Source organism: Lontra canadensis, unplaced genomic scaffold (genome assembly GCF_010015895.1).
Source record: "Lontra canadensis isolate GAN:19392208 unplaced genomic scaffold, GSC_riverotter_1.0 scaffold170, whole genome shotgun sequence".
Lineage (NCBI taxonomy): Eukaryota > Metazoa > Chordata > Mammalia > Carnivora > Mustelidae > Lontra > Lontra canadensis.
Genome location: NW_022631164.1, coordinates 1198287 through 1226135, shown reverse-complemented (window position 1 = coordinate 1226135; position 27849 = coordinate 1198287). Strand labels below are relative to the sequence as shown.

General features: G+C 36.7%; 1 protein-coding gene across 3 annotated transcripts in view; it reads left to right on the top strand.

The window, feature by feature from the left end:
- The window catches only part of PPP1CB (protein phosphatase 1 catalytic subunit beta), a 42983-nt gene continuing 15134 nt past the window's right edge, over positions 1–27849 (top strand). Inside the window, exons 1-5 of one of the 3 annotated variants that reach the window (XM_032845862.1) lie at positions 1–128; positions 348–487; positions 21270–21401; positions 23543–23773; positions 25861–25965. In XM_032845862.1, the coding sequence (XP_032701753.1) occupies positions 436–487; positions 21270–21401; positions 23543–23773; positions 25861–25965 (520 nt within the window). In that variant the 5' untranslated portion in view covers positions 1–128; positions 348–435. The other 2 variants (XM_032845865.1, XM_032845863.1) reach the window with 2 other exon arrangements.

The window sequence follows — 27849 nt, the reverse complement described above, 5'->3', positions numbered from 1 at the left end:
GGGGCTGTCGGCAGGGTGGGCCCGCGGAGGCGTGCGCCGTGCGCCTGCGCGGAGGGCTGCGTGGCGCGGTGGCGGGGAAGGGCGGTGTGCAGTGAGTGGCGCTGCGGGTGGGGCCGTCGGCGGCGCTGGTGAGCTTTGCGGAGTTGGGCGGTGCCGTGGAGGAGGAGGAGGTGGTGGCTGGGTCTGACGCGGCCCGGTTCGTGGGGGCCCCACTTGTTTATTTATTTATTTCTCGCGTGTGCCTCCGACTGTACGCGCGCTCCACTACTTGGTGGGGAGGGGGTGGGGGGAGGGCCCGGGGAAAAGGGGGAGTTGGAACCGGGGTCGAAACGCCGCGTGACTTGTAGGTGAGGAAGCGCCGAGCCGTCGCCGCAGCCTCCGCCGCCGTGAAGCCCTTGTTCCCGCTGCCGGGAAGGAGCGTCTGGTGCCGACAAGATGGCGGACGGGGAGCTGAACGTGGACAGTCTCATCACCCGACTGCTGGAGGGTGAGTGCGGGGCCCGGCCGGCCGCGGGGAGGGGGCGCCCCCTTCAGCCCTCACTCTCCCTCCGCCGCCGAAACCCGAGGGGACCCCGTTCCCGCCCCGCGGCGGCAGCAGAGGAGGGGGCGAAGAGGCTCCTTGGCCGGGGGGGAGCGGCCTCCAGGAACACGGTCCGTGGGAGGCAGTGAGAGAGGGGCTGTCCCCGCGGGGGGGCCCGGCCGGGCCCGGCGGAGTGTGTCCCCGCGGACCCTCGGGGACCGTCACGGCGTCGCCCTGGCCGGGAGATGCGAGGAGCCCAAGGGTGCTGGGTGACCCTTCCCAAGGAGGGTGCGAGGATGCGAGCTTCTGTGCATTGTATGTCCGTGGAACGTGTGTTTCTTCTCTGTTCTCTTTGTGCATTGCCCTTGGCTGCCTCCGATTCTTGTTCCGGGAGTGAATATTATAAAAACCTCGTTGAGACAGTTGTTGGATGTCTTCTGCATTTTTACATGATGCTGTGGAACGAACTCTGTTTAAGAATACGTTAACAGCGGGAGTTGAGAACCTATTATTTGGCTTGGGAAAAAAAGGAGTAAAACAGAAGTGTTTGATCGAGCTGAAGATGCACTCGAGAAGGAAGAAATATGTAGACGCGTTTGCTGAAGGGATTAGCTTTCGAGTTTGAGCGGGATTTAATTTCTGCACAAACTTAGAAAAGGTCTATTGTGAACGCTCTCATGTTTAAAAGGCGTTAGTCTTTGCGGCTTTTGAAGTTTCCGGGTCTTTCTGTCTTTATTGAACAGTTTTATGTTGGGGTGGGGGATTGAGGGAAAGGGAAAAGATGGAGAGGCCGGGATAATATTCAGAGTTAATCGTAGTGTTCTATCGGTGAATCCCTTTACTCTAAAATTTGCATCACCACTAATTGCTTTTTGAGTGTGTAGAAAAGAAAATAACGCTTTTAGAAAATGTAGTCTTCTCTAGAGTGCATATGCACTTATTAATTGCTTTCAGATTACCTGAAGGTAACTGTTTACAACAAGAAAGCGCAGTATATACTTATATTTGTAAATTCATCTAAGAAGATTGTATTTTGGCGGGGGGCGAGCTAGTTCCTTTTTTCAGTGGATGTGTTGGTATCTCATCAGTTCAGTGTGTGCCCCTTGTGTAACAAACTACAGTTTATTTGCTTCAGATGTGAAAGCTTTGCAGCAGTATTAAGACTGGATAAGAAGCAAAGTTTTGCCAGGAACGCTTACCTTTTCCTTTACTATCAAGTTATTCCTGGGAGGCCCCCTGGTGCCTGTAGTCAGTGTTCACTGCTTAAGACTTGGTGGACTTTAACAGATGTGAACATCTTGCTGGGTCTGTGAGATATTTATTTTGAAAAAATTGTATTTTGTAATTGTGCATTGTTCCAAGAGGGAAATAAAGCCACTTAGAATTTTTAATGTCTAGGTAACTTCGGGGAAAGTCCAGGCTTGATTTGTAAATTGAAGTATTTTAAAAGTCTGGTGTTTGCATCTCAACTTCTTTCCTTGTATTTTTCGTACTTACATATTGTATACTTTATATGCATAAAACAGGAGATTTATATGTTTTTAAAAGTTTGATCTTTAATCTTTTGAGTCAGATGCACTTTTTTCTTTATAATGATTCTCAGAAACTTCACTAGTGGCTTGTTAAGTTTATTGGAAGAAAGATATGAAGGGAAAAGGATATGCTGAGTGATTCCATTAGTTTTGTGAATTCAAATTAAATGATTGGTTCTGGTTTTGGATGATGTTCCTCCCCCCCCCCCCCCCCTTTTTTTTTTTTTTTTTTTTTTTTTAAATGAGAAATCTAGTGGAGACTTTTCCCATTTGAAATTTGCAAGCATTTATTGACCTGCTTTATGCTAGTCACCAGGAATCCAAAGAGAAAATACAAGGAGCTCCCAGTCTAAAGTGATTTCTGGGCTTTTCCAGCCCCCTCTCCGTTCATATATTCAGCACACTCCCATCGGTAGAGTTTCATTACTTGCTTCTTAATCCCAGGGAGTATATTTAGTTTGACGCTACCTCCTTGGAATTCTTAAATTCTGCAGACTCCTTTTCTTTTCCCCTTCCAAAATCTAGACCTATTCAAAGACATCCAGAACAGACTTGGATTTTCTAAAAAGTAATTATTTTTATTCTTCAAATATTTATTCTTCAAATAAATTTTTTTTTGTCTGCCTTTCAGTGATGTTACTTGCTCATTAAATTTAACTCAGATTGAAATGATGGTATTTTGTAAAGCTGTCTAGCAGAGTAGCTACAGTTAGTTTTTTTTTTTTTTAAGTATTAAATAAACATGTAAGTTAAAATTCGGTCAGAATGCCTCCACCTTAGGGGACATCAACAGGACTTCATCTCATTTTAAAATGCTGGTTGTAATTCCAAAACATGCTCTTGATTTTTTTCATTATATCAAATTGCCAATCATCTGTAACACTTTCAGTAACTATATTTTATAAGTTGCTTTGTGTTTTGTTTTGTGTTTTTTTGAGTGGGCGTATGGTAATAATTTCAAAGTGCCTTTAGAACATTTAAAAATTTTTGTCATTTAATGCAAAGCACTGTACTAATTATTGTGTGAATAGTGCATATTCCTCCAGTATATTGGGTCAAGTTTTACTTGGTACTAAAAACCAAAGATGCTGGCCACGCGATCGCCTGTAGTGACCCTGTTACCACATTCTTGTGGCTTATAATAGTGCTCTTGACCGGTTCTTTAAATTAAATCTAGTTCCTTTGGGTGTCCTGGAAAACCCAGTGAAATCTTTTTACTTTGATCATTAGTTCCTAAAGGAGTTAGGATGGCAGTGGGAGTATAGCATAATCACCTTGCAAACTTTATTCGAATTAGAAATGCTGCGTTTATTTTGGGAGGAGGTGAAATGAACTGAGTAGATTGATGCCTTTGGGAAGAGGATAGGATGAGAAACTGCTTCCCACGAGCTCTGTTCCCAACCACACTTCATCCAGGTGTTTAAAACTCGTGTGGGGCACCTGGGTGGCTCAGTTGGTTAAGCGACTGCCTTCGGCTCTGGTCATGATCCAGGAGTCCTAGAGTCCCTTGTTTGGCTTTCTGCCCCACAGGGAATCTGCTTCTCCCTCTGACCCTTCCCTTGTTGTGCTCGCTCGCTTGCTCATTCTCTCTCTCTCAAATAAATAAAAATTTTTTAAAAAACAAACTCATTTGTACCAGTTGATAATTAACACATGCCCATTATATGTATCATATATGTTGTTATGTATGTCGTATGTGTATATATACTTTGTGTGTATATATGCCTGAATTTGTGAAACTGTGATCATTTCCTTTCTTGTGGATCATACTCTAAAAATTCTGTTAGGCTGAGACAGACTAAGCACATAGGAAGCTTTCTTACATGTCCTTTTGAAGGTTAAAAAAAAAGAATGGATTTAAATGAAATAGATTAATAAAACCACATTAATGCTCTCTTTTTAAATAAAAATTTTATTGAGATATAATTCGTATACTGTGTAATTCACCTATTCGAAGTGTATAATTTAATGTTTTTTAGTATAGTCACAGCTGTGCAGCCATCACCACAATTTTAGAACATTTTCACCACCACCACCCTCAAACACAACCCTGTTGTGATTAGCCAACACTCCTTTTTTCCTTTCAGCCCTCTCCTAGCACTAGGTAACCACTATGCTGTGTTTCTAGGATTCTTTCTGTTCTAGATATTTCATATAAAAGAAAACATGTAATATGTGGTCTCTTGTGATTGGCTTCTTCTCATGTTTTTAAAAATTCATCCATATTGTTTCATGTGTCAGTATTGCATTCCTTTTGTGGATGAATGATACTCCACTGTATTAATATACCACATTTTATTTATTCATCACTTGGCAGATATTAGAATTGTTTCCCCTTTTTGACTATTGTGAATAATACGGCTATAACATCTACAGGTTTTTGTGTGGGCACTTTCCTTGGGTATACAGCTAGGAATGGAATTGTTGGGTAATACAGCAAGGCTATATGTTTGCCTTTTGAGGAACTGCCAGACTGTTTAAAGCACTCCCCCCCGCCCCCATTAAGTTGTTTAATTATGAACCAGAAGTCTAAAGTTGAGGTGGTTTGAAGGAAGTGCTAGTCTAGCTGCTCCTGGCAACCTCAGCTTCCGCAGGGAAAGTGTTGTGTATAGATCCAAAGCCAGGTGTGTTAGAAAAGAGCAGTTTGGGGAGTAGGCAAGATCATCTGAGGAATACTTTCTCTCTCCTGTTGCTTCTAACTGGATAAGAAGCTAGAGGATATATAAAGGAGGAACATTTTTAAAAACTGATAGGGAAATTAGGTCTGTTTTCATTTTGTTATTTGAGTGCAGAGCTGGAGCTTTTCTGGTAAATATTTAAATCCAAGATTCAAATTCATTGGGATTTAGAAGTCTGTTTACATCTGAATCTAGAGCTTGGATTATATATTAAAATTTAGGATTAATGGGGAAGATAGCAAATTGTATCTAGTAGACTTTTTTCCCCTCTACTATCTTACTTTCCATGTTTACTGTTTAACGGTGTTGACATTCTGGAGGCATGTGTCCTCAATTCTAACAGAGGTAGAATAATATTGGCATATATGTTGAGATATCTAGAAATAATAACTGAAATCATTTAAGTATTTCTGAAACAAAGGTTATCCTGGAAGACTTGGAATATAGGGATGCAAAGAGAAGAAATGGTTTGTAAATGCAGTAGGTTTAGCAGTGGTGTGGCAGTGGATGATGGGAATTCTCAGTTGAATTTTCTAGAATTTAATTTTGAGTGGATACAAATTTATACCCTGGCACAGAAGTCACTGCCCTTCTAGCAGCTGTAAGTAACCCTTTCAAGGCCTACTTTCCCTGGAAACATAGAGGATCAGTGAATATAGGAACGAGAAAGTCATCGGGGTCCCATCTCTTTTCTTGTACAACCTCAACCTTTCCCCAGGATTGAATTGGATTGCCTTCGAAGTCTTGGTTATTAGTAGGTGGAATGCAATTTTTTTTTACACCTCGTTTTTTGAAATACACCATACAACAGAGGCTTTCCATCTGTTAGATAAAATTGAAAATGCTTTAGTGGAAATAGTCTTTATTCTTCACTTAGAGGTAGAAGAATAAAAATACAGAAACTCATTCTGAAGCCAAGCAAGTATAAATAACCAGTAGCCAGTCTTTTCCTAGTGTTGGAAGAATTCAGTCCATGGACTAGGTGGATACTTGTAATGCAGTAGAAAAAAGTAGTAAAAGGACAGTGGCAATTGTCCTTTATTCTGCCTTTACTCTGTTCACATGTCTAGCAGAGTGATTTTTGAGGGTGTATATATCTTCCTGAAAATCCCTGGCCTCGGGGCGATTTCTGCTTTCCCAAATTTACCTGCATCTGTGCAAGGACAAGTAAGAGGTCTTTATCTGATTGTAGGAACATTGCCCTTGGATCGTGATATGTGCCGACACTGTGTAATTTGGAGGTTTTGATACAGTTTATTTCACCATAAGGGAATTTCATTCCCAGAATGTTCATCAGAATATCCCTAAGTTCCCCATCTAGTCAATCAGAGGTTGACCAAAGCATTTTCTTGCTTTGAGTATTTGTCTAACACCACTTTAACTTTTCCCCTAGTTTCACCTACTGTTTTCAAGATTGAGAGAAATCAAGTTTAAGGACATCTATTATATAGCTTTCTTGAATGTTATAGTTCAGTTATACTGAGTTTTTATTTCAGTTAGTAAATTGAGAAGGAAACTTCATAGGTATTTGTAGGTTTCAACTATGTTATTTGAATATTTATCAAATAATTGAACCAAAGTAATCAGAGAAAATGACAAGGCTTCTGAGAGAGAGAAAGATTAAATTATACAGTGACCATAAGGAATGTATTTTATGAATATTGGGCCTTAACTGCAGTAGCTAATCCTGAATGATAATCAGATGTTCACTCAGTTATGTATTTGCTCAAGATACATCAGTATTGATACAGTGGGAGGCCATGTTTATACTGGCTTAGGGTACAGGTTCTGCATGTATTTTAATTTCAACCCTGGCTTAGTTTCTTCTGCATATTGGGGATGGTATTAAATATCTACTTCCATAATATATCTTTAGAGACTGAACAGATAGATCACTTTGAACAATTCATGGTACATAATAAAAGTTCAGAGAGTTAGCTGCGGTTACTGTTTAGTATAAACCTGAACTGAGAAAAGAGGTAATAGAGGACTCTTTATGCTGCTGAGTCCTGAACACTCCCCATAGTAATTTTTGAGAAGACTATTCTGTGTGAGGATCTAACATATATTTTGTCCTCTATATTATGTTAATTGCATACAGCCACTTTTGTCATATATGTGTATGTATGTGTAAAACACTTCTTTCCTATTTCCGTCATCCAGAGTTTGTAATCTGGTTTGGCATACTAGTGTTGGTGTTGATGGACAGAGATACTTCTAGGCAGAACACAGTGGTGAAAGGTAATTTAAGGAGATTTGTTGGATGCCTTCTTTTAGCTAGGGACTAGACCAGTGGGTTTCAAACCTTTTGAGTACAGGGACCACTTTATACTACTAAAAAGAATAGAGGACAAGAGCTTTTATTTATGTGACTTAATGAGTACTGTATTAGAAATAAAACAATTTTAAAATATCTATTTTTAATGCATTCATAAATAATAACCCATTACATATTAGCATAAATAATGCTTTCTAAAACAACAAAAATAGTGATAACTAAATCTCTCGAATGTCTGGCTTTATAGGATTTAATCATACAGTTACGGGGTTGGAAAATGAAGGAGTATTTTAGTAGTCTTTTTAGATCATTGTGGGTATTCTTTCATGTTATATTAAAAATCAACAAGTGGTGATTTCTTAAAGCTTAGTTGTAATGTGGAATCTGAAATATCGGTGAGTTTTTTTGTTACTTTACATGAAAATCCAGTGATCTTGCACTTTAAATGTATTTTACACATTCTTTGTCACATGCATTGGTCATTTGGAAATACCAGCTAAACCAAGTTATTCAGATGTTCAAACGTTGACACATCTAACACAATATCTAAAAAATCATAATTGTTAATACTACAAGATATCTGAAGAGTCTTTAAGTATGGAGACGCTGTCAAATTCATGGTGTTAGGTACAAGGTTTTCAAAATTTTAATTTTTAATTTTCACTTGAAAGCTTGGGTTTTATCATTAACACAAATGCTGTCACTTGTTTCCCTTGATATGACAGGCTCACTTTGTTCATTTTCAAGAGTATCTGTTAAATATCTAAGTGTAAATAACCATAGTTTGTCAGTTGTGCTTTACAATAAAAATCTGTGGAAAATGTGGCTAGATCGGCTTGGAGCTAAAACAGTCACACGAGTGCTTTTCTTAAAGACCTCCTTTGCACTTTGGTATGTCACAGAAATGCTCATGGATACTTTCCACTTCATTATACCGAATATTAAAAAGACATACTCAACAGTGGAGATTTAATAAAATTGGTAATTTTTATTACTTGAGGGAATTCTTCAGTGAAACTGGACTTTTTGTTTCACTGAAAATGCATGGCAGTGAATGCCGTCACGACTACCACTACAGTTTGGCTCCACTGCTTTGGTTTGTACCAAGGTGCTAGCAGTTTTTTCCATCATTATTTTGTACCATGCAGTTGTCAGCGTAGTAGAAAAGGGGGGTAACACTTTGATCCTATAGAGCTAGGGTACTCTATCTCTGTTCCTGAAACATCTGGCTGTCACCTATATCTGTTACTTTTCTTTATTCTTTTCTCATTATTTGTTTACCAGTGTATCTGGAATCCCTTTTTAACTTCTGGTTATTCACAGGCCCTGTTGAGAATTCATGAAAGCCATAGGCCTTCTCAGAAAAATACGTTCATGTATATACACAGTATTACAGTTTGAGGTATTGCACAGAGCTCCTGAAGGCCACATTAATTATTCCTATCAGGAGACTTAAATTGAAATTATGACAGCTGCCTAATTCATTCACTTAAAACCCAAATTTCCACATTTTAGCCACTTGTGAAAATTTTACTTTTTTGAATTTTTTAAAATTTTTTTACTTTTGTGGCTTAAAGGGAGACTTATGTGCTAAATAATGGTGAAATTGCCATTTCATCCTACAGAAAAAAAATTTGGGAAATTTAAGAGGTCTGGATTTAAGTTAACTTTGCTTTTGATTTATATATATCCTTGAGTAATTTTGGGAGGACAGGATAGAGTAGAGTAAGTGTGAATTAAAATATTAAAGGTTAATGAAGATTACTAAGATTTCGTGGGGCAAACATGATAGTAGTGGGGTTGCTTCTTTTTTCCTGGCATCCTTTCTATTTTAGAGAAGACAGTTATTAGAACTTGCTGGAAAAAAAATAGCACTTGGTTACTGAAACATAAAATTTAGTTTATACAAACTACGCATAAAAACACCTGTATTTCACATACCATTTGTAACTTAAAAGACCTGAATTGAAAAAGTTTTTACGCGAATATGAAATTTGAAATATAACAAGTACAATTTGTGTAGTCACAGGAAGAGGTGATTTCTTTTGGGAGAAGATTGTATCTTGTTTGAGGTTCGATTGCAAGTGTTCATCTGTTAATGCTGATCTGTAATGAGATCTTTGTATTTCACCTTGGAAGGTATCTTTTGACACAGATAGGTACTGCCAAGTACTGATATCAATCCACAAGCATATGATTTTAGTCAATGATTTTAGTCCTCATTTGGAAAGCGTTGATAGAATTCTATTACTCCCCTCTTGATGGTTGCCTTTTAGCATGTCATCACATTGCACACTAATCAATTCCACTAGAGGGCTAGGTAGAAGCTCCTCAACTACACAGTTAAATAGATGTTGATATATTTTGCACTAGCATTGAGATCTAAAGAATGTTGTTGGAACTGTGGTTTGAGCTTAGAAAATATATTCATTGCAAATCTGTGAGGAAATGAATATCCTGTTTTTACTTTTGACAGCACTGGGAGTGTATAAAGCAGCTTTGACATTTGCTTTTGATTCAGGCAGCATTAGTTATCAAAATGCCTTACCACAGTATATGTTTTGCGTGTAAGTATTTTTTGCCTTACATTTTAGATTGAATTATTAGGAAACACCATCAGGTTTGCAACAAAATCTTAGTTTATAAAACTCCCTGTAGTAGTGATAGTGATTATTGTCATTCAGAAAAATTTCAGTATTGGCCCTGAGCTCAAAAAAATCAAAATAAAGCTGTCACTATTAGGCCATCATACTGCTGTGTGGTGAGGCAATTCAAGATACTCCGTTTTTATTTCTGACAAATATCATGGAACTGACAGTGGTTAAGTTCATGAACACTAATGACATTCACTAGTGATACCACTGGTTCAACAATACCTGATCGATTAAAATATCTTTCTCTTGGGACACTTGGGTGGCTCATTCAGTTAAGTCAATTTTGGCTCAGGTAATGATCTCAGGGTCATGAGATCCAAGCCCTGCACTGGGCTGGGAGCCTGTTTAAAATTCTTTATGCTTCACCCTCTGCCTCTCCCCCCTAAAAAAAACAAAAACAAAAAATTAAATGCCATTCTGCTGATCAATTGCTTCATAGACTATAGACACCCTAAATTTTCATAAGCTTTGTAAAATTGTCCAACTAGGTTTTTTTGAGTTCCATTTGTATTTTTGCCACCATCACTTTTCGTTTTGTTTTTTTTTTTTTCTTGGCTTCTTTACCTTTTTTTACCTTATTTATTTGTCAGAGAGAGAGCAAGAGAGAGCACAAATAGGAGCAGCAGACAGAGGGAGAAGGAGGTTCTCCGCTGAGCAAGGAGCCGGATGTGGGGCTTGATCCCAGGACCCTGGAATCATGACCTGAGCTAAAGGCAGACACTAACAGACTGAGCCACCCAGGCTTTTCTCTTGAAAATATTTTTGCCTGTAGTTCCACAGAGACAATTCATAGATGCTAACTTCAGTCACTTAATTCAGTATTGGCTCCCCAAATAAGAAACAGCTAAGTATCGGTAGTATCTGTGAACTCCCCAAGAGCCAAGGAAGACCACTCAAAATCCTTTGTTTTGTTTTTTTTTGACTGGTTATTGATGTTGCTCTCGTTGTTCTCAACATTTCAAGAACTGTTTTTAAAGAAAGGTTAATAGTCTTAAATAAGTTTATTGTCTCGGGACATATTTCTTTGGCTTTTCCAATCAAACTTGATTTCATTAACTCACCATTAGTAAATGGCTTTTCTCTCTTGCTAACACATGAGCCAGTTAGAAACTTAACTTCGGTTGCAGTCTCATTTTTATTTTTGTGAAGAGATTCTGCTTTGATGAGATTCTATTTAAAATTTTTAAGTTTTTCTGATTGTTGCTTTCTGGTGAAATGGGGATGTTGTGATGAGTGCTTATTCTGGTAAAGTGAACATACATTTAAGCACAGTTGTAATATTACAAATACAATGCCTAGCCATCTAATTCAGTAACAAAATAATCCACACTCCAATGTGCTTTAAAAGTGTAACATTTGCATATTATTTTTCTGATTTAACATGATGAGTATGCACTGTAATAAAATCAGAATGTTGCAGTACTAAAAGCAAAATGTTGCAATACAGCAACAAGCATGACACTGAAGACACTTTTGAGTTATTACTGTATCTCTGAAATTTGTAGTACCATAAGAAGCTGTGTGAAGTGGGGGAATGCCCAGTGTCCGAGTCTCCGTTGTAACTAATGTACTCTGCCATTTGTATGACCAAAGTGCCCATAGATAATACATAACGGTGGGAAGAAGAAGAAAAAAAAAATAACAAGAGTTGTTCTGTTGCAGTAAAACACTATATATGGACACTGAAATGTTACATAATTTTTATGCCTTTTTTCCATTTTTTTTTTTTTAAATAACAGTTCACAAAACCAGGCATTGGGCTGGATTTGATCCTCGGATCTTCATGTTTTCCCCCTTTCCTGATGTAGACGTGATTTTGCAGAAAGATTACCTATCAGGAGGAGGAGATTTTAATGCTCCCACCAAAATAGTGTGACTAATTGAATTAGGACTGGTAAAACATGGGGTTAGGGCCTATAGTGTCTAGGCCTTTGCAAGGTATTCTTTAAAATTTCTTTATATATTCTTTAAATTTCTTTATATGTAATTATCTGAATCTAATCATTTTTTGTGTCCTTTTCTATATTTACTTGAGCAACCAACCCAAGAAATGTTTGAGGGTTTCAATCTTTGAGAAAAGGTAAGCACCAGTAAGCTCACCAGTCACTCTGGCTTTTTTTCCTCGAGGTATAGGGGAATAGATCCCAAACAAAAAGTGGCAGTTTTACTGGATTAGAGGAGAGATGGATGTCTGAGGCCATTAAAACAGTTGAAACAGGGGCGCCTGGGTGGCTCAGTGGGTTAAAGCCTCTGCCTTCGGCTCAGGTCATGATCTCAGGGTCCTGGGATCGAGCCCCGCATCGGGCTCTCTGCTCGGCAGGGAGCCTGCTCCCTCCTCTCTCTGCCTGCCTCTCTGCCTACTTGTGATCTCTGTCAAATAAATAAATAAAATCTTTAAAAAATAATAATAATAATAATAAAACAGTTGAAACATAAATCTGAAAGAGGAGAGAACCACATATACTCTAACCCTAAAATCTGTAGTCTGGCCCTTCTAAAGTCATTGACTGACTTTTAAGGTACACACGTGCAAGAGAAGATTCTAAGAAACCCAGAAGAAAACAGTAACTAGAAAGCTAAAATTCTGAGTAGAGATTCTAGCATTATCCTAGTGGCAGAGGTAAAAATTGAAGACTGCCAAGTTAGAGAGGCTATATTACACTCTGATGTTTCTGTTGATACCCCATCATGGCCATTCCTTAAGATTGACCATAGCCCTCAAGTGGACCATAGCCCTCAAGAAAATGTAAATCATTGTCACTCTACCTACTGCTGCTAAAAAGAAGATTGTCATCTAGAACTTACACAGTTTTCATTCATAATCAGATATTTCATTCAGCAAAATGTACAGGACATTGCTGACAGGCTTAACTGACCAAAAACCAAGAGGAAAAAAGGGAACAAATCCATAGGTAATTCGGGTGTTAGAATTATCACTGAGAGACTGTAACTGATTTAATATGCTCAAGATAAGAAGTGATGGAAAATTTTACCAGAGTCCTGGAAACTTTACAACTAAGAAAAATACATGAGCTAAAAATGAGAATTTGAGAGTTGGGCTTATTAGCACACTAGAAACAGAGGCAGTAGTAAGCTAGAAAAAAAAAAGTTGTATAGAAATTATGTAGTGCTGAGAAAAAAATGGAGGGGAAGTAAAGCAGGAGATAGTCGAAAGGCATAATGGGGGAGTCCCAGGAGGAAAGGAGATACAGTCTGGAGGTAATATTGACCAAGGTTTTTCCAAAACTGATCAAGATACCAAAACACAGATTAAAGAAGCTCTGTGGATTCTGGTAGCAAAAATACAAATAAAACCCTGTTGAGACCCGTCATAGACTTAACCGCTAAAAGTCAAGAAAAAGAAAATGTTAAAAGCTGCCAGAGGAGGTAAGTCAGTACCTTTAGGAGAGCAGTGGTGGTTGATACATCACTCGGAACTACAGACACCAGATAACAGTAGAAAAGCCTCTCAGTCTGCTGAAGGGAAGGAAAGAATGCTGCCTGGAGTTCTAAATACACTGAGCATGGCCTTCAAAAGTGAAGGCAAAATGAAGACACAAAAGTTGAGAAAATGTATTGATTTGGACTGGTACTAGAAAGTATTAAAGTTCATGTTGAAAGAAAATCCCAGAACAGAGCTGCAGAAATAAATGAACAATAATAAGGATAAATATGTATAAATATATATTAATACTATTTAAAATAATAATTATGGCTTGTAAGGTTTTCAAACGTGTGGAAGCAATGTAGGACAGCTATAGAACAAAAGGCTAGAAAGTGATAACTTAGTCAAAAATACATTTGTTGGGGCAGCTGGATGGCTCAGTCATTAAGCATCTGCCTTCAGCTCAGGTCATGATCCCAGGGTCCTGTGATTAGATGGAGCCCCACATGGGCTCCCTGCTCAGCGGGAGGCCTGCTTCTCCCTCTCCCACTCACCCTGCTTGTGTTCCCTCTCTAGTTGTCTGTCTCTCTGTCAAATAAATAAAATATTAAAAAAAAAATAACATTTGTCATCTCTAGAGTAACTGCCAAGAGAAAAAGAATATGTAACTAAAAATCTAGTAGAGGAGAAAATGGAATAATTAAAGATAATTGATTATTCCAAAGAAATGCAAGAAAAGAGAAATAAAGGAATGAAGAACATGTGATAACAAAGCAAGTGACAGGTTGGTAGACCTTAACTCAACTTCGTCCATAATTATAGTAAATAAGAAAGGAGTACATAGTCAAGACAAAGCCCAGAAGACCAATTCTGCTACGTACAAGGGACATATTTTAAATTTAAGGGTACAAATGAGTAAGTACAAGAGTGGGAAAAATACATCATATACATATTAACCAAAAGAAGCCTGGTTGGCTATATATGGCTGTATATGTCAGCAATAGTAAGTTAGGCAAGAAGTATCACTAGAGGTAAAGAAGGGTATTGATTAATGTTAAAAGAATGAATTCAGCAGGAAGATACAACAATCTTAAATTTTTTAGGTATTTAATTTTATAGATCTAAAACACAAAAAAGGAAAAGTTGATAGAACCAAAAGTTTAGAATAGACAAAACCACAAGCATGTAGATTAAGTAATCCCCCTTTCTTATTAACTAATAAAACAAAGGAAAAAAATCATCAAGGATCTAGTCGATTTAAACAACACAGTAAACTTGACCTAATTGACACACATAGAACACTTTACCCAACAACTACAGGATATACACACTTTCCAAATATGTATGGAACATCGGGCACCTGGGTGGCTCAGTGGGTTAGGCCGCTGCCTTCAGCTAGGGTCATGATCTCGGGGTCCTGGGATGGAGTCCTGCATCGGGCTATCTGCTTGGCGGGGAGCCTGCTTCCCACCGCCCCCCTCTGCCTGCCTCTCTGCCTACTTGTGATCTCTCTCTCTGACAAATAAAATCTTTAAAAAAATACATGTATGGAACATTTACTAAAATATGCCATATGATATACCACGAAGCAAATCTCAGTAAATTTGAAAGAAACAAGGTCTCAGATTCTCTGATTTCACTAATGATAAACTAGAAACCAGTAGCATAGCAAATAACTGGAAAATTCTCAAATATTTAGAAATAAGCAGTGTCTTTTTACATATCTTACTGGCTAACAAAGAAATAGCAGTTAAAAATTATAGAATATGTTGACCTGAATAATAACAAAATACATGTCAAATTTGTGCAATTGCAGCAAAAGCAATGCTTAAAGGGGTATCTATAGCTTTGTGTGTGTGTGTGTGTGTGTGTGTGTGTGTGTGTGTGTTGGGGGGAGTCTGAACATTAAACTTCTATTTCAGGACAATGGAAGAATAGGCAAATATAACCCCCCAAAAAGTAGAAGGAAAGATATATAATAAAGATAAGAGCAGAAATCAAATATAATGAATCAAATGAAAAGCAAATGTATAATTTTTTAAAATAAAGTTGTTGAGAGATTAATATTATGAAAAACCTCCTAGAAATACTAATAACGTACAAAATGGAAAACAAATTACCAATATAAAAAAGATACAGGAGACATGACTAGTAATGGAGAGTGAAGACTTGGAACAGCTGAAAGCAATAATGTAATCCTGGCTTGGATTCTGTGCAAGAGCCAAAGAAAATGCTATAAAGGACGTGATTAAGACAGTTACTAAATTGTAGTCTGTTCTTCACATTGAAGATTTATATCAGTGTTAAATTCCCTGAATCTGATAACTTATTCTGTGCTGTATGTAAGAGAATTTTCTTAGGAAGTAGTACACTGTTAAGGGAGCATGATGTATATATACAGTCTATCCTTAAGTGGTTTAGAGAAAAGTTATACTTATGTATTTTAAAGGACAAAAGATTTTGTGAACAAGGCTAATAAATTTTATAGTTTAGATGAAAAACTCACTTTGGCAAAACTGACACAAGTAATAGAAAATCTGAATAGTCTTACATATGTTAAAATTAATTTGTACTTGAAATAACTCTCAAAAAGAAAATTCCATGCCCCTTTGATTTCACTACTGACCTAAACATTTAAAGAAGAAATTAGGTCAATTTTATATAGTCTGTCACAGAAAACAGAAAAAGAACACTTCCCAACTTGTTGGGGGTTTTTTTGTTTTTGTTTTAAATCACAGCCCTAATACCCAAATCTGACAGATATGAAGGAAAGGAAATGACCAGCCACTGTCTCATAAATATAGCCACAGAAATCATGAGCAAATTATTAGCAAATTGAATCTTACAATAAGAAAAATAATGTCATAATTTGGTGGGGTTTATTCTTGGAATCCAAGGGAAGCTAAATACTCAATGTAAATCATGTTAACAGAGTAAGATGGGGGATTACATGATTATCTCAATAGATGAGAATATATAGTATTTGATAAATTTTAGCACCTTTCCTGATAAAAATTCTTAGCAAACTAGAGTATGTACAAAACTGTAGCTAATCATAATGGTGAAATATTGAATGCCCTTTCCTCTAAGTTCAGGAACAAGACAAAGAAGACTGTTAGCACAGTTTTTTCAACATTGTCGTGGAGGTCCTAGCCAATTCAGTGAAGAAAAATAAAAGATAAAAAAATTGGAAAAGAAGTAAAACTGCCTTCACAGATGATATGATTGTATACTTGGCAAATCCAGAGATCTTCAGACTGTTAGAATAGGAAACAAAGTCAGTATTCAAAAATCAGTGAAATTGATACTAATATCAAACAATTAGAAAATGAAATAAGAAACCATGTTTACAAAGCAGTGCCCCCTCAACTCAGTTTAATGAAAATGTGCAAGACTACTACATAAACACTATAAAACATCGCTGAGAGAAACAAATGACAACCTAAATAAAAGAGATATCATGTTTATGGATTGGAAGACTCAAAATTGTTAAGATAATTCTCCCTGAACTGTACTTATTCCCAATTAAAACCCCCACAAGTTGGGGTGTGGGGAAATAGAAAAGCCTATTTATTTATTTATTTATTTTTAAAGGCAGTTTTGGGTTTTTTTTTTAAGATTTTGTTTATTTATTTGACAGAGATCACAAGTAGGCAGAGAGAGAGGAGGGGAAGCAGGCTTCCTGCTGAGCAGAGAGCCCGATGCCAGGACTCTGGGATCATGACCTGAGCCGAAGGCAGAGGCTTAACCCACTGAGCCACCCAGGTGCCCCCAGAAGAGCCAATTTAAAAACATACTTGAAAATACAAAAGGACCTAGATTACCAAAGGCAATCTTAGCAGAGTTGGAATGCTTTTATTACCAGATACCAAGACTTTATAAAAAGCTACAATAATTAAGACAGTGTAGTACTGATGTAAAAATAAACAGGTTAATGGGACTGTATGGAGTTTCCAGAAATAGACCCATTCGTGTATATGTTCACCTGATTTTTCTACAACACTACCCCTGCAGTTCTGTGGAGAAAAGGTGGTTTTTACAATAAAAGGTGCTAAATCAGTTGGATATCTGTGTGGATAAAAATGAAACTTGATGTTTACCTCAGACACAAAATTAAGGATTATCAAATAAGATAGGTGAGAAAACATTAAAGAATCTAGAAGGAAACATAAGGAAATATCTTTAAAGGAGGCAAAAATTTCTTGAACAAGATGTAAAACACAGTGACCAAAAAAGATTGATTAAAATTAACTAAGATGGATTTAAATGTATTAAAATAAGGAACTTATTGGGGTACTTGGGTCGCTCAGTGGGTTAAGCGTCTGACTCTTGATTTGGGCTCAGGTCAAGATAACAGGGTCATGAGATAGAGCCCATCAGGGAGTCTGCTGGAGAATCTCTTTCGCTCCCTCTATCCCTCCCCACCTCCCCCTTCCATGGTCACTCCCCCACTCAAATAAATAAATAAATCTTTAAGGAACTTCATCAAAAGAAAGCATGAGGGAGAGAAAAGGCAATATATAAACTGTGAAAAACACTTTTACATGGCTCCAACAAAAGATTCATTTGGGACATGGAATTTCTACAGATCAGTTTTTTAAGAGATGGTCCAAATGAACTTCACAAAAAAGGATTTCTAAATGACCTATTAAGCACATAAAAAGATATTCAACATAAGTTACTAGGATAAAGCAAATTGAAGTCTCATTGAATACCACCATACACCCAATAAAACAGCTAAAATTTAAGACTAATACCACCCAGTGTTGGTAAAGATGTAGAGCAACATTGTTGGTGGGTTGTAAATTGGTATAACTACTTTAGGAAGCTGGCTATATCAACTTCTTAATTAAGCTGACCCTTCCCTATGACTCAGCAGTTCTCCTATGTTTTATTTATACCCCAGAGAAATATATGCAAATATTCATGAACATTTGTAGTAGCGCCAAAATAGAAGTGACCCAGTAGAATTGATAAATACAGTGTGGTATTTGATACAATGCAATACTTTAGGTGGCTGCTGAACACAGTAAATGGGTAGATTTCAATGAGCAAAAGAGTATATACTATATATACTCTGCATATTTCTGTTTATCCAAAATTCAAAACTGGGTCAGATTAATCATACTGACAGGGTAAAAATACTAACCTTGGGCATTATTATTGTATGGTTAAGGGTATAAGGGAGCCTTCAGGGCTGCTGGAAGTATTCTGTATCTTGCCTGTGGATAGTGGTTACTTTTTTTTTTTTTTAATATGTTTTTTAAAGATTTTGTTTACTTATTTGTCAGAGAGGGAGTGCACAAGCAGGGGGAGCAGCAGGCAGAGGGAGAAGCAGGCTCCCTGCCAAGCAAGGAGCCTGATGGGGGGCTCAATTCCAGGACCTTGGGATTATGACCTGACCTGAAGGCAGATGCTTAATTGACTAAGCCACACAGGTGTCTTGGATGATGGCTACTTAAGTGTAGACATAGTTAAAATTTATTGAGTAAATGCCCATAATGTTAGTGTACTGTACTGTATATGTGTGATACTTCAAAGTATTTTCTAAACAGTATGCTATAATTGTGTTTTTACCTGGCTTGTAATTATTACCTGCTGAAATTTTTCTCTTGTAAACTATTGACTAAAATTTTTTTTGTGGTAGTAGAGGAGAAAGAGTTTTGAGTTAGAAGACTGGTTCTAAATTTTTTTCTGCTGCTTTTTACTCTCTGTACTCTTAATAAAACTTGGGCTCCCTCATCTTGTACAAGGTTTTTAACTCTATCATGTATAGTATAGATTATGACTTCCCTTTCTAATTCTTGGGATATCAAAGGGATTAAGTGAGACGATTGATGTGAAATTGCTTTGTACCTAATGAATTGTGCAGATTTATAGTATCTTCATAATCCAGCTAGATACTTGCATCTGAGCTCATATACCCAAATTCTTGAATGTCTCATGGATATTGTGGTAGTGATCTAGTTCCACTTTGTAACAGACTGCCTTGATTTACTACTTTTTTTCAGATGACTGGGAGAAATTTGAAATGCTTTTGGAAATTTGGGTGTACTTAACTGGCGAGAGTACATAAGGGAGTAGGACTTTTGAACTGACAGCTGGGATTGCCATTAGCTGGCTGCCATCTTTTCCCAAAATTTAGCTAATTTAGAACTAAAATTTGGTCATTTGTCAAATGCCCAACCTTTAGAAAAAATGCTTAGATTCCCTAACTGCATTTCATCCACTCTTAGAAGTGATTTGATTATGAAAGGCATTATTAGTTTTATATGCTACTGAAAGGCTTAAAGTGACTGCCAATTAAAATTTTAAGAAATTACTGATTGCAAAGCATCTCCTAACTTGATAGATCTTTAATTAGGGAAAAACATGCATTTCAAAATCAATGAAATTTCATGGGGCATGTTTTTGTTTGGGTAAATTTTTAGTTTCTGTGGATTAGAATGACTTATAAGTTGAACAATTTTTAGCTCTGTAGAAATGTTAGTCAAAGTACACCTTAGTGTAAATTACTTACTCGGGAGATCAAAATTAAATACATAATTTACAGAGAAAATAAAACAAATATGAGATAAAGTATTCACCATTATAATTTAGACACTTTAAATTGTCACATCAAAGTGACCCACACTGGTTTTAATAATGATTGTTACCAAGTTTACAACTAAATGTTGGTAACCTAAAGTGTTTTTATTACTACAGAATCATAACAGAAATTGTACAAACTTTTCTAAAAGGAGTCAAAAGTATTTTCTTTGTCTTGTCCATGCTCTTACCTTTAAATAATTATTTTTAGGTAAATATTTGTCATCTGAAATCAACGAGAGATTTTTAATCCTTTGAGAAGAATACTATTTAGTATGCCAAAAAGTAGATAGGTACTTGATGCACTGATGATAGGGCTGTATTTTGTAACCATCATTTCCCATGCTTTTAAAACGTAATGCCAAGGTTAAGAATTTTACAGAGAATTGAATCTAAGCTAGTATTGTAGATACTTAATGGAAAGTACAAAGTAAGGTACCCATTTTGGTCTTAGAAAAATCCAGATATCCCTGGGAAGTAGATAATTGAGTTTGAGGGCTAGTACTAATACAGAAGCTATGCTAAAGTTCCCATAATAAAAGCAGTTCTGCTGGTCATGTTTGAATTTCAGGGATGATCTTGTTAACTGTCATACTTGCTAAAGCACATTTCAGCAATGTCTCTGTCTCTTATGTTACTTAGATACTACTATATTAATGGAATAGCTACATGGATGGCTTTTGCTTGTGGGGGCCTTTTTTTTTTTTTTAAACCTCTCAGCCTTACAAAAGAATCAGCAATTTTTAACAAGAAATGTGTGGACTTAATTGGAAGTGGGAAGTGGTAGGGACATAGAGATACAGTCTCTGCTTCCTTTTTTTAAATGCCTTTTTCACTTAAGATTAAATGAGAGCTAGGAGTCTATTTAGAGAGAGCCAATGGAGAAGATAATGATGAGAGGCAATGATTACAAGTTCAGTTCAGTAGGGCAAATAAGGAACTCCTCATGTACCATTCCTCCCCACTCCATTCCAGAAGTTACTTATTAGTTCATGGATTTTATTGCTCATTCATTTGAAAAGTAGCTTTTCTCCATCTAAATAGCTTTTAGTTTTTTAATATAATGGCCTACTGTAAACATAATCTTAAAATTTAATAACTGGTACCATTTAAATTTTGTTTTGTTTTGATTGGAAAATGGAGGGTGGGGGATGGTTAGTCCTTAGGCCTGCTTCTGATATTCCAGGGAAGTGTGAAAAAACGAAATTACCTGCCAACGGCTACTTTTTGCTTAATTTCCCTTTCTTCATAATCACTGGTTTTTAATGATGGGATTTTGGCCTTTTCCTAAATGTAAGACTTTGCTGGGAGAGTGTGCTGTCCTCAAAGGTGCCGCCCTGCAACCCTTTGGATCTCTTAGGCTGTGAGAGGTTGGCCCCTGGAGAACACAGAGGACTACTACGTTTCTGTGGCAGCAGCCTTTAGGAATATAATCAGGAACCAGCAATAATAGAATAGAGATGGAAGCCAAAGATCACTGGATAGTCTTACTGTTGACCATAGGACACCATAGGGTATCTGGTAGTTTGCTGCCTGTGTGACCTTCTTGATCTTTATGGTATGACTTTTTTTAAAGGATTATTATTTTATAGATAAATTCTTAAAAACTGACCATTTTACTTATTGTTTAACAGTACGAGGATGTCGCCCAGGAAAGATTGTGCAGATGACTGAAGCAGAAGTTCGGGGCTTATGTATCAAGTCTCGGGAAATCTTTCTCAGCCAGCCTATTCTTTTGGAGTTGGAAGCGCCGCTGAAAATTTGTGGTATGTAAATAGGTAGAGCTGAAAACAGTCTATTTGAATATCAGTTTTTCCTCTCGAATTTACATTGAAGGTAATCTAGAGAGAACATTCCAAAATTTATGTTTAAGAGAGATGGATAGGTTTGATTACATAAAATATAAAAATTAAAACTCATAAAATGATGTTACAAAGATTGCTGTGAAAGATTGTTTCTTAGAAACAGGAAAGACAATACAATAGATTTTTATTTAAAGACAGATTTTAGAAGAAATTCAAATGGCCAATAATCGTAAGATCCTCAGCCTCACTAGTAATTAGTGAAATGCAATTTAAAAACAAATCCCAAACTGTAGTCAGATTTAAAAAAAAAAAAGTCAAAAACTGATAATCTAGTGTTGTCAGAGGTGTAGAAAAATAGGCATTCTAATATACCAGTAAAAAAAAACACAACAGAGTTTTAGGATTCAGTATGGAAGTATCTGATGTTCTACCTTTGTTATGATTTTATTTTGAAGATGATATAACATTACAGTTTATATTTGTTCTTTTAAGTCTTACAGTGGCTTCTGTCCAAAAACAAAAACTCATAACCTTAGGTTGAGTGATTGCATTGTTACAGTCAGAAAAACTGTTGTATATGGGGCGCCTGGGTGGCTCAGAGGGTTAAGCCTCTGCCTTAAGCTCAGGTCATGGTCTTAGGGTCCTGGGATCGAGCCCCACATTGGGCTCTCTGCTCAGTGGGGAGCCTGCCCACCCCACCCCACACCTGCCTCTCTGCCTACTTATGATCTCTCTCTCTCTCTGTGTCAAATAAATAAATAAACAAATCTTTAAAAAAAAAACCAAACTGTTGTATAGAAAGTATTTTTCTGTAGTTCACATAACAGTGGAAAGTGGGGTAAGTAATGTATCATACTGGCTTTTGATTTGATAACTTGTAGTGGCTGTTAGTGTTTATAAAGTAGCTTTTATGGACTTAATTGTCATCTTTTGCTCAATCAAAAATTATTTCTATATGTAAAAATTTTCATTGTCCTGCATGTTTCTTAGTGATCCACATTCATACCTTGTAAACTGCAGGTGTTTGATGTGCTCTTTAAATACTTTTTTTTGCTTTCTTCTGTGTTTAAGTAATGTGCTTGGTGCTCCTTGGTATAATACCTAACTAATAAAAGAAATTAGCTAAGGAAAAGTTGTTAAATACATGAATTAGCTTAGTGTATCACCTTTAAGTAAGAAGTAGCATGAAATTTTGTGGACAGGAGCCTGGCTGGCTTAGCTGATAGAGTACGCAACTCTTGATCTTAAGGCTGTGAGTTCAAGTCCCATGTTGGGTGTAGAGATTACTTAAAAATAAAATCTTTAAAAAAAAAAAAAAAAGAAATTTTCTGGAAATGATCAGTCTTTTCTGTGATTCTAAATGAAACAAATGTAGTTATTTATAACATCTTAAAATGATTCAAATTCTAAGGTACTCTTTTAGATGCTTTGATATGAAAAAATTTGAGGGTAATAGAAGTTAGTCATACTAAATATTTCTGAATTCTGGCTATTTGTGTCACTTTTTGGTATAACAAAGTAACTTTTATTAAACTACCAGCTAATAAGGGTAACTGTATTAGTTATCTGTTGTATAACAGGTTACTCCACAATTTTATGCCTTAAAATTACATGAATTTATCACCTCACAGTTTCAGTGTGTCAGGAATTCAGGCACAGTTTAGCTGTCTCCTCTAGTTCTGGGTCTCTCACAAGGCTATGATCTAGGTGTCATCTGGAACTGCATTCATCTCAAGGCTCAGTGAAAGGATTCCATTACTTATGGGCCAGTGGATTGTGAGAACTTGGTTCCTGATGAGCTATTGGCCAGAGGCCTCCTTCAGTTCTTTGCCATGTGTTCTCCGTAGGGCAGCGGGCTTCTGCATCAGGAATGAGAGAAGACAGAACAGTACAAGCAGAATGAAGTCATGATCTTTTATAACCCAATCTCAGAAGTGACAGCCCTCCCCTCTTTTGCTGTATCCTGTTTGTTAGAAGCAAGTCACCAGCTCCAGCCCACATTCAAGGGGAGATGATTACACAAGGATGTAAACATTGGGAATCATTTGTAGTTGCTTCCCACAGTAACCAAGTGTTCTAAAATTGGCTTTTTCTATTTTCAGGAGATATTCATGGACAGTATACAGATTTACTGCGATTATTTGAATATGGAGGTTTCCCACCAGAAGCCAACTATCTTTTCTTAGGAGATTATGTGGACAGAGGAAAGCAATCTTTGGAAACCATTTGTTTGCTATTGGCTTATAAAATCAAATATCCAGAGAACTTCTTTCTGTTAAGAGGAAACCATGAGTGTGCTAGCATCAATCGCATTTATGGGTTCTATGATGAATGTAAGTAAAAATAAAAATTTATTTTTTATTAATGGGAAAATTCCTTAATATTCCCTAATAGAATTTTCCAGTTCAAAAAATTCCTTTGATTCAGTTTTTTAAAAAATACAATTTATCGAGCATTGGACCAAGAAGAGTCTCTCATGGAAGAGGGCCTTGAAACTGGGAAACATGTTACTAATTAAACTGGTTCCTTGGGCTCTCCTTGGTCGTGTTATTTCAGGTTGACTGCAGCTTACACAACTGAAAGACCCACGTGTAATTAGTTTACAGAGTAAAATATCCACATGAAACAGAGGGCACTATAGATAATAACCTCTACTTTTCTAGGGTCCATTAAGATTTTAGTTCTCAGCATTCTTAATGATATGATGGAAATTCTCATTGGCCCTGTGTCATAAGAAATATTGAAAAGTTGTGTGAAGTTATTTAAAAGTTGAAGTTTAATATTGAAATTTTAATCTATGCCTATAAATCTAGAGATAAGGTTACTAACTACTCTGGTGTATCTTACTGTACTCTTTTTCATCAGTAACAAATCACTGATTTGTGTTTTGTAGTAGTTTTTTCCAAACGTTATTACTAAATTACTACATTTGAATTTGGCCTTTTGCTTTTGTTAGACCATGGGAAAGAATATATGTTTGGTTAATTATAATTTAGAACCAATTAAGAGATTTTCAAATTTATTGTTTTTTGGTGCTGAATTCTCCATCAGTACCTATTTTTGCTTTTTTCCAACCTTAAATATGGTAGAGTCCTATTCAAACTCCTATCCTTGGTTTATATAACCATTGATTTAACTGTTATTTGAGGAAGTGTTATATACCAGGCACTACTTTAAACACTAAGAATGTAGTGCAGTGCACAAGACAGATGATCTCTGTTCTCATGGAGCTGTGTTCTAATAGGACTGATGCCACATTTGATTTTGCATTGCATCTTTATTTCTAAGGTGTAATGTATGGTTTCAACTGTTAAAATCAGACCAGTAGAGAGGAAGTGGATTATAGTACATCTGACTATAACCACTTTTCTAAAGCTGTATCAGGAGTAGAGGTGCATTCTTAAGGATAAAGTATGTACTTGAATATCCTTAAGGATAGAAATGACATCAAATGAAATTGAGAACTGCTTTTAAACACTGCTTTTGAGTCTAAACACTGCCTCTCTGCCTACTTGTGATCTCTGTCAAATAAATAAATAAAATATTTTTAAAAAATACTGTAAGAAAATTAGTTTTTTGTCAATATGCAGGAAGGATTAAGTGGGGAAATATTGAAAAAGGTAGACGGTACTTGTCTGGGCCTGAGGTAAAAAATGATTTATTCTCTGCTAGAACATAAATCACTCTATTAATTGAAACATTTTATAGTAGATACTAATCATTTAGTTGTACTTTTTCATTGAGTGGCAAGTTATGGCAAATTAGTGCTTATGTGTTTCCTGTGTCCCCTGGGTTAGTTGTTGCAACTAACTGTCCAGTTCAGGAAAATCAAGTAACTCTCAAAAGGTGAACATACACTTGAGATTGTCTTTTTTTGTAGCTCTTTATACTAGACTACAGGAAAATTATAGCCTTTGTGTGTCTCTATTTATACTTTCTGTAAGAGTGCCAAATTGTAATTCACTCAGAAGTGGATACCAATCAGGCACTTGGAAATTGTCCTTTCTTGGCAATAAATTTATGCTGTGTTACTCAGTGCATTAGAGTCAAAATGGACAGTCACTAGAGGCACCCTCTCACTTCTGCTTATTTGGGTAGGTATTTAACGAATGTGCATATTGAATGGAAAAGAAAAACTAGTAGTCTATTAGACTGTTTCAAAATTGCTTTATTATAGTGATCTTAAAAGACAAAAGTGTTGGATATATTTGTTCCATAAAATACGTAGCACAATCTTGCAGGCTTTTTTTTAACTTTACAGGAAGGTGCTGAAAGTTAGTTTTTTAAAAGTGTGTAAGAAATATTTGTTACAGAAAAAACAAAGTACTGTATAAAGAATAAAATTGAAATTCATAATCCTATAGCTATGAGATAACATGAAAATAGATTTATTTATTCTATTTGCTTATTCTTTTCATAGGCAAACGAAGGTTTAATATTAAATTGTGGAAGACCTTCACCGATTGTTTTAATTGTCTGCCTATAGCTGCCATTGTGGATGAGAAGATCTTCTGTTGTCATGGAGGTAAACTAATCCATATGGATTTTTCTTACTGTCCTAACATTGTTTAGAAAAGACCTATAGTAACTAAGATGCATATTGTGGGTAAACAAAGCAGTGCAGGTGTGGAAACTCAAATCATTAGAACTGTACTAAACATGGCTAAAATCTTTTAGTAACCAGAAATTTATGACTATTTATACGTAATGAAAATGAAAATTTAGTTCAGTACTTGTCTCTAAGAATTTCACATGTGAGGAGGAGAACTGTAGTTTTCTTTGAAAAAAGTCTTCCCTTTGCCTCAGTTTTGACAGAAGGATACCTCTACTATCAGTAAAAATGAGAGGATTGTGATGATTTTCCTGCCTATTTTAAATACCTTTCGTCAGAATCCAAATGTAATTGGGTTTACTATTCTCAGAACTGAAGAGTTCTGAGCTTTATGTAATGTGTCCACTTTCACCTTTAATACAGTTTTTTGATAGAATAAGTTATTTCTTTTTAAGATTTTATTTGAGATAGACCGAGAGAGGAAGAGAGAGCACGGGCAGTGAGGTGGGGCAGAGAGAGAGAAGCAGGCCCCTGCAGGGAGCCCAATGCAGGGCTGGATCCCAAGACCCTGGAATCATGACCTGAGTTGAAGGCAGATGCTTAACTGACCAAGCGACACAGGTGCCCCAGAATAATAAGTTACTCTGTGTGACTTGTTAAATAAGCATATATGAAAGGTCATTTGAAAAACTAACATTATGTGTTTAGCAATTGGCTAGGTGCCATGAAAAGATACAGATTGTGTTTGATCTGGCTGTCTTGAGAAATTAAAAACCTGTTGACAAAACATATATTTCCAGAAGAGTAAGGAAAAGTATATTTCAGGGGCACCTGGATGGCTCAGTTGAGTGTCTGACTCTTGGTTTTGGCTTGGGTTGTGATTTCAGGGTCATGGGATCAAGCACTATGTGGGGCTTCACAGTCAGAAGGGAATCTGCTTTTCTCCTTCTTCCTCCTCTCCCCCATGTACACAAGCTCTCTCGCTCTCTCTGAAATAAAATAAATCTTTAAGAGAAAGATAAAGTGTATTTCAAAACAGATACAGTATAGTGAAAGGGATTTAATTATGTCAAAGTATTTGTAGTGAGTAATTTTTAAGAAGTCTGGAATGGGAGAGAATTGTTGGGCAGACGTTTATGGAAGTGTGGGTTTTAGAAGGTAAGTAGACTTTGGAGAGGCGAAGAGAACTTGAGACAGTCTTTTTTATGTTGTCTAGTTCAAGGAATGTGTGAGGACTGGTCCAACTAGAACGTCAAGTACATGTTGATGAATGATAACGTATCAGATTATAGAGATTTGAATACTGAGCACAGGAGTTTGTTGAATGGTTTAATTACCATATTGGGTTTTTGTATAGGGATATAATTTAATGAAAATACTGTAAGGGGGCACCTGGGTGGCTCAGTGGGTTAAAGCCTCTGCCTTCAGCTCAAGTCATGATCTCAGGGCCCTGGGATCAAGCCCCGCATCAGGCTCTCTGCTTGGTGGGGAGCCTGCTTCTCCCCACCAGCTTTGCCTGCCTCTCTGCCTACTTGTGATCTCTGTCTGTCAAATAAATAAATAAAATCTTTAAAAAAAAATACTGTAAGAAAATTAGTTTTTTGTCAATATGCAGGAAGAATTAAGTGGGGAAATGTTGAAAAAGGTAGATGGTACTTGTCTGGGCCTGAGGTAAAAAATGATTTATTCTCTGCTAGAACATAAATCACTCTATTAATTGAAACATCTTATAGTAGGTACTAATCACTTAGGAAATTGTAGCTCTTGCACATTGGTATAGCTAAAAATAGAAATGTAGAAGTATGTAATGGCACTTGGATTTATCTATAAAGGAAATACTAGCTTACATTTATGTAC